This window comes from Brachyistius frenatus, unplaced genomic scaffold (genome assembly GCF_029030835.1).
Source record: "Brachyistius frenatus isolate BFR_SWC_R1_liver_20210118 unplaced genomic scaffold, ASM2903083v1 Contig_134, whole genome shotgun sequence".
Taxonomy (NCBI): domain Eukaryota; kingdom Metazoa; phylum Chordata; class Actinopteri; family Embiotocidae; genus Brachyistius; species Brachyistius frenatus.
The window spans coordinates 128817-145167 of NW_027210733.1; the positions used below are offsets into that span (position 1 = coordinate 128817).

General features: G+C 43.0%; 1 protein-coding gene across 4 annotated transcripts; it reads right to left on the bottom strand.

Annotated features, from left to right (window-relative positions):
* Positions 1 to 379: 379 nt before the first annotated feature.
* zc3h7a (zinc finger CCCH-type containing 7A) lies at positions 380 to 15970 on the bottom strand. Of its 4 annotated transcripts, none has more exons than XM_069714695.1 (23): positions 15803 to 15970; positions 14298 to 14412; positions 11404 to 11443; positions 10995 to 11198; positions 8748 to 8906; positions 8221 to 8301; positions 7916 to 7969; positions 7799 to 7838; positions 7380 to 7705; positions 7024 to 7276; positions 6290 to 6318; positions 6038 to 6182; positions 5773 to 5931; positions 5271 to 5476; positions 3907 to 4007; positions 3439 to 3620; positions 3195 to 3268; positions 2604 to 2737; positions 2406 to 2511; positions 2185 to 2293; positions 1940 to 2073; positions 1178 to 1341; positions 380 to 1098 (listed from the first exon to the last, which is right to left on the bottom strand). In XM_069714695.1, the coding sequence occupies exons 2-23, from the start codon at positions 14363 to 14365 to the stop codon at positions 909 to 911; spliced, it is 2958 nt and encodes a 985-aa protein (XP_069570796.1). In that variant the 5' UTR covers positions 14366 to 14412; positions 15803 to 15970; the 3' UTR covers positions 380 to 908. The 4 variants fall into 4 exon arrangements, with proteins under 4 accessions (XP_069570796.1, XP_069570794.1, XP_069570795.1 ...); XM_069714693.1 differs by having other exon boundaries at positions 2604 to 2740; XM_069714694.1 differs by having other exon boundaries at positions 2604 to 2740; positions 14298 to 14400; positions 15799 to 15970.
* Positions 15971 to 16351: the final 381 nt, after the last annotated feature.

Sequence of the window (16351 nt, forward strand, 5' to 3'; positions counted from 1 at the left end):
ACCAACAGTTCAAAACCAAAACATCATCAGTTTATTATCCGGGGGATTAAAGGAACCAGAAAAATCTCTGTTATAAAGCTGCAATCAGAGAATTATAGCATTTTCTTTTCCATAAAAAAAAAAAAAAAAAATGTCTTCATGATAAATGTATCATCAAAGTAGTTGACAATTTTCTGCCTATCACTTTAGCGATCAATCTCTAAAATATTTAGAAAAAGAAAAAAAAGAGAGATTCATTCCCCACAAACGGGTAGCAGGGTGACATTTTTGGGGGCACTTGGATACCCGAAATACTTTTCTGCAAAGATGACACGAGGCTCTTAAGCAGTCGGTCACAGATGAACACTTCAGGAAACACAGCAGTTTCAGTACAGATTAAAAAAAAAAGAAACTTTATTTGGTTTGGTGCCCATTACACTGGTAACACTATTAGATAAATGGAAAGTGAAAATGACCTGTGCTGACTGATTTAAAGGAAACGAATGTCAACTGAACTCTGAATTTAAGTCTTCCGTACTTAAAAGGTCATTAACATATAACAAAATTGCTCGTGGAAAGAAATCACTTTGTTTAGGTCAACTGTAAGTATCTGAACATGTCTCTCTGATCAACGTTTACATGCCATTTTCCTCACCATTTCCAGGCGGTCTACTGAATGGTGCATAGCAAAGCTTTCAAGTGTCTCTCACTCAGTGTCTGCTGTTTAATGTCAACACTGCCGTGGTTCTGATCACAGACAACCAGCCACCGGATCAGAGGGGCCGGTCCTGAATGTCCCTCCTTTTTTAAAATCATTGCTGTGATCAGGCTACTTCCTGTGCACGTCAGAGGCCCTCAACGACAACCTTGCTCGAGACTGTCTGAATACTGCATCATTTGTTAAGTAGGCGCGATTACTGTCGTCATATTTATTTAATGTCTTTAAGCAGAAAACTGTATTTTCCAAAGTCATTGTCATTGGGTGCTATAAGATGGTCTTTTCTGGCTTTGGCAAGTTTCATCAAAAGGAATTCCCTGCGCTCCATCCACTCCTTTAGCTCCTGCTCCCCGTGCGCCAGCTTACACGAGTCATCCTCTATGCACGTGCCTTTGAGGAATCTGTCGAAGCACAAGATCAAACGTCAACCAATCGCAGAGCGCCTGGACGAGGACCGTGCGCCGCGTCCGACCACCTTACCTCTCGCAAACTTTGAAAGTGCCCGTGGGAAATCGATACTGCCAGCAGTTTTGATCGTCCTCAGAGTTGAAAACTCTGTCTTTGTGTTTTTCTGAGGTGATGTGCTGCTGCCACTGCTTCTCGCTGTTGCAGTTCTTGCCGCACAGCCAACAATGATTGCCTGCCTGCGAAAACCGAAATTGCACCCGTACGGATTGATTGACGTTCATTTTAATCACTCGGACAAAAAAAAAACCAACCCAACAACATGTCATTAAAACGATATGAGGTGCGATCAAAAGGTCCGAAGGGAACGAGCGCTCTCACTGATTTAGTTTTGCGACTTGATCGACAGTCGAGTCGAACGTGTTCTCGTGACCTCTGGTGCGTCTCCCCCCCCCCCCCCCTGTCGCTGGATTTAGTTCCCCCGAAAAATCGGGCTCCTTTTTGGTTGTTGAAGGTCATCTCGGAACTTTTTGACCGCACCTTTTATCCCATTAAAATGTTTTTATTTGAACCATCGCGTATCAGCAGCTCGAACTACTCAACAGATGCCGACAACTATAATTGACCCACAGAAGCGATACGCCGCCGTCGTTAAGGACGCGTTAAAAGATCCCAAACGGAAAACAAAACCGCCAAACTCATGTCACAGCTTCGTGCCGCGTGCGGCCAGAGTCGAGCTGCCGGCTCTTAATCGTAGCTCAGCATAAACTCCCTCCGCCAACCGGTTTACACATAAGCCAAGACGGCGTGTCGCGTCCGCCGGCTCCTGGAACTCACCACTTCCTCGGCGTAGTCCGTCGGCATGTGGATCTGTTTGCCGTTCTCCCTGACCGAGTTGTTGGACGTCTCGTCGCCCCAGCCCGGCTTCAGAGACTGCAGCCACTGCTCGTAGAGCTGATCCATATCTGGAACTGAATGAGGGGTTAAAGTGACTGGGCTGCAAACAAACAAACAAACAAACACACACACGCGCCAATTCAATTCTACCGAGGAAGAGAGCCAATCTCCTCGACCGAACTCACTGTTGTTTTCCTTCATGTACGTCCAAAGGTCTCTTTCTTCAACACTATGAGCAAACGTGCAATTCCCGATGTACTGACACTTCTTGCCAGCCGTCACATGCATGCAAATCTAACAGACACAAAAGAAAAAAGAAATACATTTTCATCAGATACACAGGAGAATATATATATATATATATATTTTTTTTTTTTTTTGGAGGGTAAAATGTTGGGACTCGAACCTCAAACTGAGACGGGATGGGTTTTTTGGTCGGAAGTGATCTTACTGTCGTCCACTTTTTTCTTTCATGGGAACTTACGAGCACCACCCGTCTGTCTTTCGCCCACCTGAGACACAAAGGCAGATTAGTGGTTATGTAATTGGCATGTTATTTTTTTTTAATTTATTATTTTTTTATTTTTTATTATACCGTACTTACGTGTGTCTCGCCTTGGCTGAGCAATACTTCTTGTTTTTGTCAGCTTCGCTGAGTTGGCCGTTTCTCCAGCACTGACCACAAACAAACATCATCTTCAGGTTTGGGGGGCCGAACCTCCTTTGTGGGATGGAAAGCTGCTGAGGAGATTGGAAGCGCTGGTTTAAAAACACGGCGTGAATACAAATCGGCGACGGTGACACGACCGGAGCAGATTAAAGGAGAGTACGCGAGGCCGCTGGCGGAGCGCCCACTTTGATCAGATATTCATGCTGCAAAATGTTACGTTACACTGATGGCATATGCAACTAGTCAGCCTCGATCCAGGCTGAAGCAAATGAAATGGATAAAAAAAAAAATATATATATATATATATATATATCTATGTATATATCTATATATATATATATATATATATATAGAGATATATCTAGATATATATGTATAGATCTAGATCTATCGATCTACCTATATATAGATCTATATGTTTTGTGCAGAAATACAGATTGTATTGCTGTAAAAATATGAAAAAATAAATAAATTAAAAAAAAAATGGAAAAGTGTGAAATCATTGAGCCGTAATGTCCCTTTTACCTGCACTCCCTGCAACGAAGCTGTGGCGTTCCAAAACTTCTTGGCCTCTTGAACAATACTTTCATGAGTAATACCTGTATACGACACAGAATTAAAAAAAAATATGAATAAAACGTGCTTCAAAATCTGCCGTTTACACCCAACGGTCGTCGTCGTCGTCGTGGGAGAGAAAAGAGCATTTGGGAGGATATTCCAGATATCGGTGGCGCTCGGCTGCCGTGTTGTTTTCATAGACCGTTCTCACCGAGCTCGTGCTGCATCATCCAGACCTTCAGCTCGATGAGGCTGTGGGCGTAGAAGCAGTCGTCCTCCCTCACGCAGCCGTAGCGGACTTCATGGCGACAAAGATCCAGCTGGCACTGAGGACTCAGGGGTCGGATTTTGGAATACCGAACGGTGTTCTCCTTCAAAATGTGGACCAGGCACCTAAAACACACAACAGGTACAACACTCAGGATTTTAATTGCGCTCTTAATCTCTAATCTGTCCCATGTCATTTTTTTTTTTTTTTAAATCTTTCTGTTTTTATTGTTACATATTTGTATTTTGTGTCAAGTTGTCTGCCCAAATTGCCCCGAGCGAATAATACGACTTTTCTCTCCAGATTCCTCCCCAGAATATGTGGGCGATAAATACTGTTTAGGTAAATGTGCTTTTTCCAAGGACTGAAGCACACGGTGGTTTCAGAGTTGTGAGCTGCCGTGTCACTTACTTATGATCCTCAAAGTCATGCTTTGTCACAGGATGAGAACAGAGTGAAGAGTCATCTTTGTTGGTTTTGCTGATTATTCTGGGTTTGTGGTCAAAGCACACCTGCAGGACAAACAAACAGCTTTTGAACTACAGAAATACTGCAGGTTTATCACAATCTCTACGGAGTCACGTTAGAAGTTCTGCCACGAGAGTAGGTTTTGTTATGATGAGCGGTAAATCAACAATAGAGGAGGAAATATTTACATCAACCGAAAATGCAAAATAAATTGTTGCACCGCCGTAAATCAATCGATTCTATTTCGAGTGTAAAATAACTGTTGTCCTGACAGACTTTCCGATCACGACGCACACGAAGACTAAAACACAGATGAGAAAAAAGGCAAAAAGAAAATGATTTCATAAGAAAAAAAATTTAAACAACGACAAAACGTGCATCTTGCATTTCATTTGTCACATTAATAACTTAATATTTAATCGCCTTACTTTCTAATTGTGTTGTATAATTGCTCATAAATGATGTGGCTCATTTGTTGTAAATTGTGTGATCTCTTGAAGGTGGGACGTCTTTTTTTGTCGTTTTTGTTTTGTTTTGTTAAAAGCGCCACCGTCGTCGACCGCACCGACTTCCTGCAGCTTCACCACCGACATTACAGTTCAAGCAGTAAGTACACGCACAGCTACTTTTCTTCTTCGTTCTTCGGGCTCTTTGCTTCAGCACGTAGAATTATGAAATAAAAATGATGAATGCTGCATTAAATACCGGGTCTCAGCTGTAATTTCAGTCGGCATGCGTTCATTTTTGAAACAAAACGGTGTCAGGCGTCGCCCTTTTAACACACGGTGTCCAAATAACAACGGCTCAGAAGTAATTGCACACTTGGCTTCAAAATCGTGTGACCGATTCACTAGAAGGTCCGGTTCACAATAATATATCAAATAAACCGGCAGAGCTGTGGAAGAGGGAAAGGTGTAGCGACAAAAAAAAAAAAAAAAAAAAAAAGGGAAGAGCGCCACCCGAGCTGTCGAACACGGCGGCGGCGGTTCGCGCCTCTACGGCTGCCAATGGAAGCGGCACGCTGGCATTGATTGATAATTACACCGCTGACAGAAGCAACCGGATGAATGCGGAGGCAGATGGGGAGCGCCAGCCAAATGAATCAAAAGTCACATTTCATCGTTCAGCGGGACAACCGTCCCAGACGCGCGGCCAAAACAAGCGCCGAGCTTCTCGGGGTGAAGAGGTGCGACGTCCCAACACGGCGGATTCAAAAATCGCCCGAGCTCGCCGCGGGCCGAGTCGGTGAAGCTGACGGTGTTGTGCGACCGGACTGCCGCGTCGACCGCGGCCTCGGAAATACTCACCCCGCAGAGAAACATGAATATCCCGTGATGCTCCTGTAAGATCTTGGGGACGGTCAACCTGACGTTGGAGCTCGTCCCAAAAGGATCGAAGAGCAGTTCTCTGGAGATGAAGCCTTTCCGCTCCAGAGTCCAAACGTCAATCTCTTCCTGGCAGTAGGCAAACGTGCAGTGGCCAGGGTACATGCACTCTTTCCCAACAGCCACCTCTGGAAACAGGCCAGGCCACATTTTAATATCAGCCTCTCGATGCAGACATGACTTGCGAGTGCAACAAAAGCAAGAGGACGAGTGTTATAAATGCTTCTCTAGTCATGTTTAAAATTTTGAAAAAAAAAAAAAAATCAAAGAGGTAGTCGTGAGGAAAATTTAAACACGCTTGAGGACTTGACTTTGTAATCTTTAAAATCAGAATTAGCTACATTCTTTTGAAGACTTAAATAAATTCCTACTAAGAACAATGGAGGAAATTCAACAACAACAACAACAACAACAAAAAAATCACCTTTGCAAATGTAATAAGGTCCAACATATTGGGTTTTCGTCGGTCTGGGTCGAATGAGCTTCCACGTTTTGTCTGGCGAATGCTTGAGTCTGCCGAGTAATACATCCTTTTTACATTTATGATCTTCAGTATGAAGTGTGTAATCCAACACTCCAGGCCCTGCGAATGTAAGAAAAAAAAAAAAGAAGAAACGTGTTACACCAAACGCCAACTCATCTTCCCGAAAGACGAAAGGCAGAAAAGTGGACAGTCACATTTTCCTTACCAGTTTTGACGTAGCACATCGAGCAGGCTTGTTTGAATTCGTGCGTTTCAGCTAAGGGGTTCTTCGCTAGATCCACAGCGGCCGGGAGGCCCTTCACATCGGGCATCCCAACAGCCATCCCCATGGGGGTTTCATTATTGTTGAGCTGTGTAAAAAATAAATAAATAAATAAAAAGGACATATGACACCGTATAAGCCTGTAACCAACTCTAAACTGATTTTGTCTCGTCAATACTGATGAACTGTAATTACCTGCGGAATGAACGGACTCGGAACAAAATCTGAAAGGAGGAGGACAAATATCAGCGCTTATTCAGTTTGGTACTGATGAAGTAATACGGGCCGGGTATCGTTCAAAGACTTGTTTTTGTACCTATATCTTGACTTCAATGCCGATGTTTAGTTCAATGCCAATTTCACGAAACCCATTTTAAGAAAAAGAAAATTGCATTACAGCACACACCTTTACTTTTCATGCGGTTTAGAGATGGGAGAATGTAACTCGGGTGGTTTATCGTCTTCGCAGCTGTCCCCTTAACGCCTCATACGCAAGCTATCCCCGAATGTAACAATTTGCCAGTGTTCCCTAAACGCCTCCGTGTGCTTATTGGAAGACGCGAGCGGAGCCTTCAGTCTACTGTAAAGACAACGATGTGTTTGAGAATAGTGAAATAAGATGTTTCTAATACAACATCTGCACAAGTTGAAAGCGAGTGATTTTTTTTTTAATTTTTTTTTTGATCCTCGTGGGCAAGTTGCCCGAGTAGAGCCTATGTGTGCTTAACGTTGAGGCTCGCTGGTGAGATTTAGTCAAGACGTGGACAAAGCAAAAGCTCTGCGTTTTTAAAATGAAAACGATCGCTGCAGTTCAGGTGGAACAGCTTGGTACGGAATGAGGACTTTTTATGTCAGCTTAAGTGCCGTAAAGGTTTCGAAGCTCAGTACCCAGCCCCGATGACAACGCCAGGAAGGTGGAAGCGACATACCCGTTTTATAGTCCGATATTGTGAGACTATCCAGGGAGTCCAGTGGCGGAGCCAGAGAGTCAAAAGTGTCCATACCAAAATACGCACTTGACCCTGACTTGTGATACAAAGGCGGCAGAGTTACAGTGCACTGCTGGGACCCGCTGTGGAGGAACGGGCTGATGTGAGATGGCATCAGGAATGGACTCGACATGGAACTGCCCGAGGCAATACTGGTCGGCAAAGGAAGAGGCCCCTTCACCGTGCGAATAACCTGACGGAAGAGACAAAGACGAGTCACACCTCCGTTCAGACGTCCACACATTGTCACATTCGATTCGTCGCCGAGTCCCCCGCGGTCGCGTCCGCTCGCTCACCATGGCTGATTCGGGGCCAGCTTGGTCCAGTAGATCATCGAGGTCGTCCCCGATGATGTCGGCGTCGAAATCTTGACTGGTTTCGAGGATCGGGCAAGGCTTGCTGGTTCGGCACCCGTTTACAAAAGTGAGCGCGGGGAGAGGGACCGACGTGGACGCGGACACCGACAGAGGGACAGACTCGAAGCCGGGGGGCTCGGACGGGGTCACGGAAGAGACACAGTTGTTTGGAGGAATTTCATCCACGACCGCTTCAATCACCGCAGGCTGGATTGGAGACGGGCCCGGAGCCAGAGCACTGTTATCCTGGGTCAACTGAGGCACTTCTAACAAAAACAGAGGGACAAAAACAAGATAAGTGACTTTTGTCCTGCCTCCCTTTTACAAAACCGAAGCTTCCCAAAAGATCCAAAACTCACCAATTTCTATATCTTCAACTGAAGACGAGCCAAGAGAAAACTGAAAACAAAGAATCCTTAGTGACCACGGTATTTCGTGAGAGAGCACGGATACAGACTTCATGTTGTGTTGCTTACTTTTTCACACGATGCATCTTGATAACTTGATCCTCGCAAAACATTCAAGGCAGGCTGTTAAAACGAAAGAAGAAATAACCTTCTGTACATGACTTTTTCTTTTTTTATATATATATATATATATATAGGTTTTGGACATCCATTAACTCATTGGCAGAAAAAAACCCGTCTATTTAAAAAAATAAAAAAAACACCAAAAAAACCAACTAAATTTAAACTTATGACATCAACCGTATCATGTGTAATTATTTCTTGGAGAAAGGAAATGGTGAGACTTTCTAGGAATTCCGGGGACAATTACACACCTTACTCCTTATATAGGCTTTACGGATTTTCAATCCCAAAATTTTGGCAAGGTCCTGAGTCAGCTGTGTGACACTGGAATCCTGAAGAAACAACACAAACACACCGAGTCAGCAGACCGTCGCTGCCTTTGATCTTTGTGCATTTCCATTGTGTTCAAATTGTGGAAAATCCACTGATCCGAATATTTGAGAATCTCGGGTATTCTACTATTTGCAGGCCTCCTGACGTGTCTTGACAGTATGCAGAGCTTTTAAATGTGGGTGTCTGGCGTGAGAAAGCTAACTTTCGGTTATAGAAATACCTTAACTTTGATCGGATAGAAAAAAAAGGATTAAATTGTAGCTGCTATTTCCGACTTCCCAAATGCGATCGGATCACGGGGATCAAATTCTGATTGTTGTTGCGACACTGAAAACATTTTATCCGCCGTTTTGCACCCGCAACAGTTCTGACGCGAGCGCCTGTCGACAAAGTGTTTTTGTCATCCGCTCTCGCTGGCAGAAGGGGGAGACAAGTTCCACCTTACCTGAGGCACTGCTAGAGAACATTTGGCAACGGCCTCGTAGGCTTCCTGATGTCTCCCCATCTCTTTCAAGGCTTTTGCTTTTCTGTACAGCGCCCTGTTGTTCCCCTCGTTCAACTGGAGAGCCTTTTCACAGTCTTCTAGTGCTTGGTCGTACAGCCCCTACGAAAGAAAACCCACACGTTGCACAGTTAGGGGCAGCTGTGCTTACTCGCGGCGTTGCAACACAAAACAAAGAAACCTTCCTTCGATCCGAAATTGGCTTTGCACGCTCAGCGAGTCGAGCATCCGCCGTTTTATCCACCGGTGGCTGCGACTTCCCTGAAAAGGCAGCGGTGGTTTTCGCCGTTGCGAACGTTACTCGGTGCAGAAACACCGACAGGAAAGAGGGACCGGATGTTCATCTGAAAGCAGACGTTATCCCCAAACGGACGTTTCTCCCGATTTGGAGCCAAGTTTCTCGAACTCATTTTCAGAGAGAGTAATGCGCAGATTTGATCTTGACGGAAACATCGGGTCATCAGTAAGTTATGGTGTATTCATAGAAATGAACAATGCGTATATTGTCACTGATTTCAGATTAGAATGCTTCTGCGTAGTAAGAGGCTCGAAAGTAACGTGGTTCGGACAGGCGGCGTTTCCCAGACGTGGGACAGAGCACTCTGTTTCTACAAAATGTTACATTAGAACAACTTATTTATTATCATTTTTGGCCACACGCCCCGTCTTATTTGTGAGCCCGGCAGTTACGGAGTGGAGGGTCGAGGCTTCCCTGAGCACAGCCGGCTTCGCTGGCGTCTACCAATACTCTGCAGCTGAGGCCGTTAGGGAATATTTCCAAAGTGCGGCGACAGAAAATATCCTGGTTTACCCCCCCCCCCTTTAAAATCTGCGTGAGTCTCCGCACGCACATCGGGGCACACGCCACCACGACCCGTGGGAAACATCGGTACGAGCAACAAACAAAGAGCAACAGCACTCTGTCGCTTTAAGAGAAGTGTTTGGGAAAATACGTTGTTTTTGCTTCGTGTTCTGGAGTTAGATAAAAGGTCTTTTGTTTGCAGATGCTCACAGCGATGGTTTTATAGGGTCTGGTCACCTTGAGGTTGCCAGGCAATCAGCAGAAACTCCGAGAAGAGGTTGTGCACTGCCTAGAAACAGTCTTGCAAATAACCCTGATTAAATCCACATTTTTTTTTTTTTTCAAACTGTTTTTTTTACATGGATTTTCCAGATGACTTATAACATGCAAATTAGTGTGCTTTAGAGTTACTGTATGTGGATTTTTATTAAGAGTCAGACAAGCCATTTTCCCATGTGTAAGGTCTTTGTGCTGATATAAGTTAACTGCCTGTGGTTTGTAGGTGTTCAGTGTACAGACAGACTTGACACTGGACAAAAAAAAAAAAAAGGCAGATAAGCATGTTTCCTAAACTGTTACACTTCTCCTTTAGTTACATTTCAATGAATTAGTTTTAAAATGCGAACCATAGCCTGGTTTGTTAGCTTCAACAGTCCTGAGCACAACAACTTAAACTCTCCTGTGATGTGTTGTTACAGGTGAGAGGATAAAACGAGCATCATTCAACACCACAACCAGCGTTTCCTTTACCACAATACGCATCCTATAATGTGTGCAGGGTGGTTTCGTTGAAAGAAAAAACAAAAGCGATCTTGTTATCAAAGTCAGCTGCACCCACCCCATCAGGTCATATTAACCTGCCTGTCCTCTGGCTGAATAACACAGTCAAACTGGAAATGCAGTGTGCTTGTGTGGTGACTAAGATCTATTCCGAGGACACATTTCCGCCCTCCAGAACTACTCAGGAACGGTGGGCAGGAGAATCGCGATTGATGAATCAGAGCGCAGAGACACAATGTCAATTAAGTCCCGCAAGTCAATTTTGTTGAATTATTTTGGTTCATTAATGGCCTTTCCCTGAACTAATATACATTCATTAGGAAATATGTCAAGGACATGTGCCAAGAAAACAAGGTTATGGTTAACGCTGCCTCCCGGGCCTGAAGCAGCAGAACACAACAAGTTTTGGGAATATTTGAGAAACGGCAAATAGGAAAGTGGTAGAAGACGGAGCTGTGCTACTGAAACTGAAGTCATATTTATGAATTTAATTCAGATTGTATTCAAACATTTTGTTTCTGTTTTTTGGGGGTTTTTTTGGACAGCTGGGTGTGTGACGTGTCAAAACAAAGAGAAGGAAATGGTGAGTAGTTTGACTGGCTACTTACCGGAACGATATTTAGGTACGCCGCTGCTCGATTTGCGTACAATTTTTCCAGTAAACCTGTTGGAACACAGATTTCTTCCGAGTCGGCGTAGTCGGCTATACTCAATGCTTCAGTGTACATCTCAATAGATTTAGTCCATTCCCCTTCTTTAAACACGTCATTTCCTTCTCCGAACAGATTCCACACGAGGTCCTTTATGAACACCTGGCAAAAAAAAAAAAAAGAGACAAATTAAAAAAAAAAACTAAACGATGCACAAAAGTAGAGATGACCTTTATTTGGGAAACAGGAGATGACAAGGTTCACGCGACCCAGTCCAAGACCCGGAAATTAGCTGAACTAATAGTGCAAGTGTGGGCAGAATATGAAAGCTGAAATACACCCACATTCAACTTACATAGAAGCTTACCTCATACTGCTCTTGACTTCCAGGAAATGGAAGGGTTGATCTAAAAAACAAAAAAAAAAGACGTTAGAAACCTTCAAAGCTGTAAAAAAAAAAAAAAAAATAACACATTCAAGTGAGAAATAACAACCTTAACTACAGTTCAGCAAAGGATTCACAGCTCGTGGCCTTTGACAGCAACTAATTTATTTATTTCTGCAGAATATCTTGTTTCGGACTTCCAATAATAAAAACACAGACTTGAGTCTAAGCCGCGGGGCCAGGAAGGTGTGTAGGGTTGTGGTTTGTGTATGTCATTGGTTTGAAGAGGTTGCTGTGTGTGCAGCTGTTCAGTTCAAACAAGTCAGCAGAAATGACACTGTGAACAACCCTCCAAAAACCCAGTTCAACAACAAACAAAAAAAGACTGCTATTATGCATACGATTAGCGTGTCTAGTTAAACGACGTGATAATAAGTGCCAGGTCTCCACATGACTCTAATTCATTTGAATATGTCACAAAATACACTTTTAACAGACCGATACCGATTATTGGCCGAGACGTTCAGTACAACAAAGTAAATTGTCCACGTCTACGTGGTGACAGCGAACTACAATTAATATCCTCAGCAATCATCACTCACGGGACGCAATGCTAAGCGGGTCAGACGACCTGTTGCACTCAAAACTGACAGTATACCTCAAAGGTAGCGCCAATATTGATGGAAGAGTTTGTTGAAACCGTGGTTTTGTTTAGCTGCCGCCTGGCATGTCGAGTTGTATTTCCTGTTTTGCACACGGGAGCTGCGAGAGAGCTACATTTCAGATGGTCACACTTTAACCGAGGCGTGCCTGCTTACAACAGATGGAGAAAACAGCTGGAGCATAAAGCTGTCTGGATATCACAGCCTTACCAGACAGACAGACAACAGCCAGCAGCTTGCTCAACTGCCCACCAACTCATTACACTTAAAATAAACAGCCACAGGTTGAGTCGAATTCCTTTAACGCGTCTTCACTTTGTGATCGCAACATCACTCGGTCTTCAGTGTTGAGGTTCATTAAGGGACATCAAAGTATGTGCTAAAACAATGCAGCTAATTAAAGTGGCGGGCTTTCTGTCTCCGTCTTGGATAACTTTAGACGCCCTGACAAAGCGATGACATGCGTCAAACATACCACGAAGCTGCCAGGCCGCGCTCCGAAACAATGTGTGGACAAACCAAAAAGTCTGTCCGATGCACAGAAAACAAAACTCAGGTATGCCAAATTGAAACCAAAACTAATTTAGTTAGTTTTAATTTTATTTAATTATTCTATTTTATTGTATTCTATTTATTGTATATACTGTGCATTTTTATATTTAATATTTTCTATAATGCTGCTGTAGCAAAAAAAAAAGTCCCCTTGTGGGATTAATAAAGTAACTGTCTGTCTGTCTGTCTGTCTGTCTGTCTGTCTGTCTGTCTGTCTGTCTATCTATCTATCTATCTATCTATCTATCTATCTATCTATCTATCTATCTATCTATCTATCTATCTATCTATCTATCTATCTATCTATCTACTGTGTCGGCAACATTGCACCTGCGGTAGACCTCGTTTGTTTCGACAAGGAGGGAAAATAATAGAGGATTTTTCTTCTACCTGTTCCTTTTTCAATCTTGGACTGTGATTTTACATTTTAGCTGATATTTGGAAGTAAACGCAATGAAGTGATAAAAAAATAAATAAAAAAAAAAAAAAGGTCATGAATGATGCAATGATGGTAAATCATTCCTGAGTCATGCAGTTCCACAGAGCTGCTTAAACTTTTTCATGAGCGGGCAAACACTTGTAGTTAATAAGAATTTTCAGTTTAAGGAACCCCAGCAGATGTTTTAGTTATACTCTAATATTAATAGGAGAACTAACAATTACTTTCATTGTCTAGACTGGTGGAGTTCTGGAAATTTCTCGCCGGGGACTAACCGACCAGGTCGCGTCACACCACTCGTACTATTTCAAATCAAAGGCGGGGCGGTGGGGGGGGGGGGTGTCTTCGGAGTCTGATGCGATGTAGATTTATTTAAAAAAAATCAAGGGTCTCGATAAGCCGCGTGTTCTCATGAGAGTAACTGAAGTAGAAGTGTCAAGCACTGCATCATAAGCTGTTTAGGTCCCAAGGAAGACACATGTCATCACATGTTATTCAGGAGTCTTATTCACAGTCATTAAAATACATGTGACCTGCCTCCCCCCCCCACCCCCCCACACACACACACACACACCTGCCTCTGTGCTGCCATAACGGGTCGTATGAGGTGAAGAAACCGATGACTCCTGACCTACACATGACTGACACTTGGTACTGTGAATGGCACAAAACCAATATTCCTACTGTCGCACAGATATGAGAGGGTTTAAAAAAAAAAGAGAAGAAAAGATCATTTCTACCAGTCTTTAAATTGCTTGTTTTGTCCAACCAACAGCCCCAAATCCCCCAAAACAGAGTCAGTTTACTGCCCCGTGTGACATTAAGGAGCGTCAAAATCGTGCTTGATATTGATGTTGCGTAAGATTTGTGATAATCATCCGTAATGCGGTTGCTACGACTAAGTGGGTAGAGGCCAGTAACAAGAGCAGCAAGAACAGTCTGGAGAGTTTAGAAAATTATATCATCTTACGGTAATGCAGCCTTAAAAACCAGTAAGAGACCAAACTTCTACCGTAACACGATATTACAATATGCAAGATCTAAGACGATATCTAGTCCATCAACGTTATGTTGTGAGGTTCATTTTCTGTTGATTGACTCATTGATTAGTCCATACAAGTGTAAGCGGTCAGGACAACAAACAAACATGGGTGTAAAAGTTCAATACACATTTCAAATCTCCCCCCCTCCCCTCCTTCCCCCTACTTTAAGATAAGACTTACTGAATGAACTGGAGGCCTTTCTGGATCTCCTGCCAGCGGCTTCTTCTGTCCTGACACGCTCCGGACATGTTTGCGTAGCCTTTTTTGTTGTTGTTTTTTTCTCCTCAGTCAGCACCTGAAATAAGTACAATATTATTATTAACTGGTGAAAAAAAGTTCCAATGAAACACCAACAACAGCGGTGACGTAAACTAAACCCGTCTCTGTTATCATCAGTCAACGTCAGCAGCGTGTCCCACTGGTTGACTCGACAGTTCCTGTTCCTCAAATTAACTGGAATTCTTCAGGAGTTTCTTTCTGGTTGCAGCTTCCGCATTTATTCGTGACGAAACGTGCAGTTCCGGAAATGGAGGCTTTGACATTTTTGTGTGTGTGTGTGTGTCGTTAAACAAAACGATTTTTTTTTCCGCCGGTCGGTATGACAAACGTTAGACTTTTTAAAAAAAAAATAACTATTATCTCTAAACATGAGGGGAGCGGTTATTAAAGCCTCTTCTGGGGGAAATGTTTCCAACTTGGCGTACGCGCGCGAGAGTTCCATTATCGGACAGCAGCTCGCTGCCAAAATGTTTCTGATTTCTTGTGTCGGTTTTTTTTTTTTTTTTTTTTAACAAACTTTAACAGAATTCACTCGAGCATTAACAACAGGCTATTAACCACGAGTGCCACATAATTAATACCGACGCATATCATGTTTATGGTCCGGTATAACTAACGATTGCACGTCAAAGCGCATTAAAAAAAAAAAAAAAAAAAAAAACCGCCAAATCAAGCCTCCAAACCCCGGCTGGTCACACAATATTATAATCTCCGATACCTGTTGTTGTCGTTATGAAAATGTCCACTTTTACATTTATTAAAAAATTTAAAAAAAAAACCCGGTTGGTAATCGGAAGAAGATCTGTGGAGTCGGGATGACAGCGACGTTAGCTTTTCTGTGCCGACTGGTCTTTTACCAAGCCCGAATTAAACTTTTATTTATTTATTTATTATTTTTTTTGGGGGGGAGGAGGAGGAAACATTTGTTCAAATGTGTGCTTCCGCAGACGTCCGATAAATTCAGTTTAAAAAAAAAAAAAAAAAAAAAAAAGAAGAGAGGAAGCGGGTTCGTGGAGGTGTCCGATAATAGGCATCGGACACGTGTGTTCCCCGCGGCCGGGGGACCATCGCGTTTATTACTTCTCGTTAGCGATTTCTACCGTGAACAGTTTTAATAGCCACCGGATGAAAAGCACAAATTTAACCGATAAAACACGGCTTCTTTTTTTGTTGTTGTTTTTTTTTCTCTCTCTCTCTCTCTCTCTCTCCCCCCACACACCGGGGTTATTAAGTTTTGTTTTTTCTCTAGGAAGTAGACTGAACCTAACAAAGCGTCGGCACGTCCAAGTTAAACTAGTTCCCTTAACGCAAACAATACGCGAAGCGGAAGATGTTTTAGCTCCGAGACCGAGACCGAATAAATTACGTAGACATTACGAAAAAGAGTAATTTCTGTGCACACTTACATGAATGGGTCTTTATTCCAAACAAACCTAACTCCGGTTGTGTAAAAAGGAGGGAAAGTGATTATTTTTTTGTTATTTTTTTTTTTTTTTTTCGTTTTAGCTAGAACAAGCTTGGGCTAAATGTGCTTGTGCCGCTGAAGGCCGCCCTTTGCTTCTTCTTCTTCTTCTGCTGCTGTGACGTCAGGCGGCGTCAGCGTTGACCGCAGCGCCGCCGCGGGGCGGTGGAAGGTCATTGCGACCTGACACGTGAAAGTAACGATGCAACTTCTTGTTGGACTTTCGCCACGGTAATTTTGGAAATATGTTTGCTCACGTGAGAAATAAATAGATTCTAAAACTTCATCAAAATAAATTCATATTATTATTATTATTTTATTTTTTTTAGTTAATACATTTCATGTGTGATTTATCTTGTTATATTCCTGCAGTTCTGCTCGATTCACTTGTCACAATGTTTAGGCCTTCCCCTTTGAGCTGCTTAATGTAGTTTTGTGCTTTTTTTTTTTTTTTTCAGGTAAGTGATAGAGAACTGCTACATCAAGCTGAAGT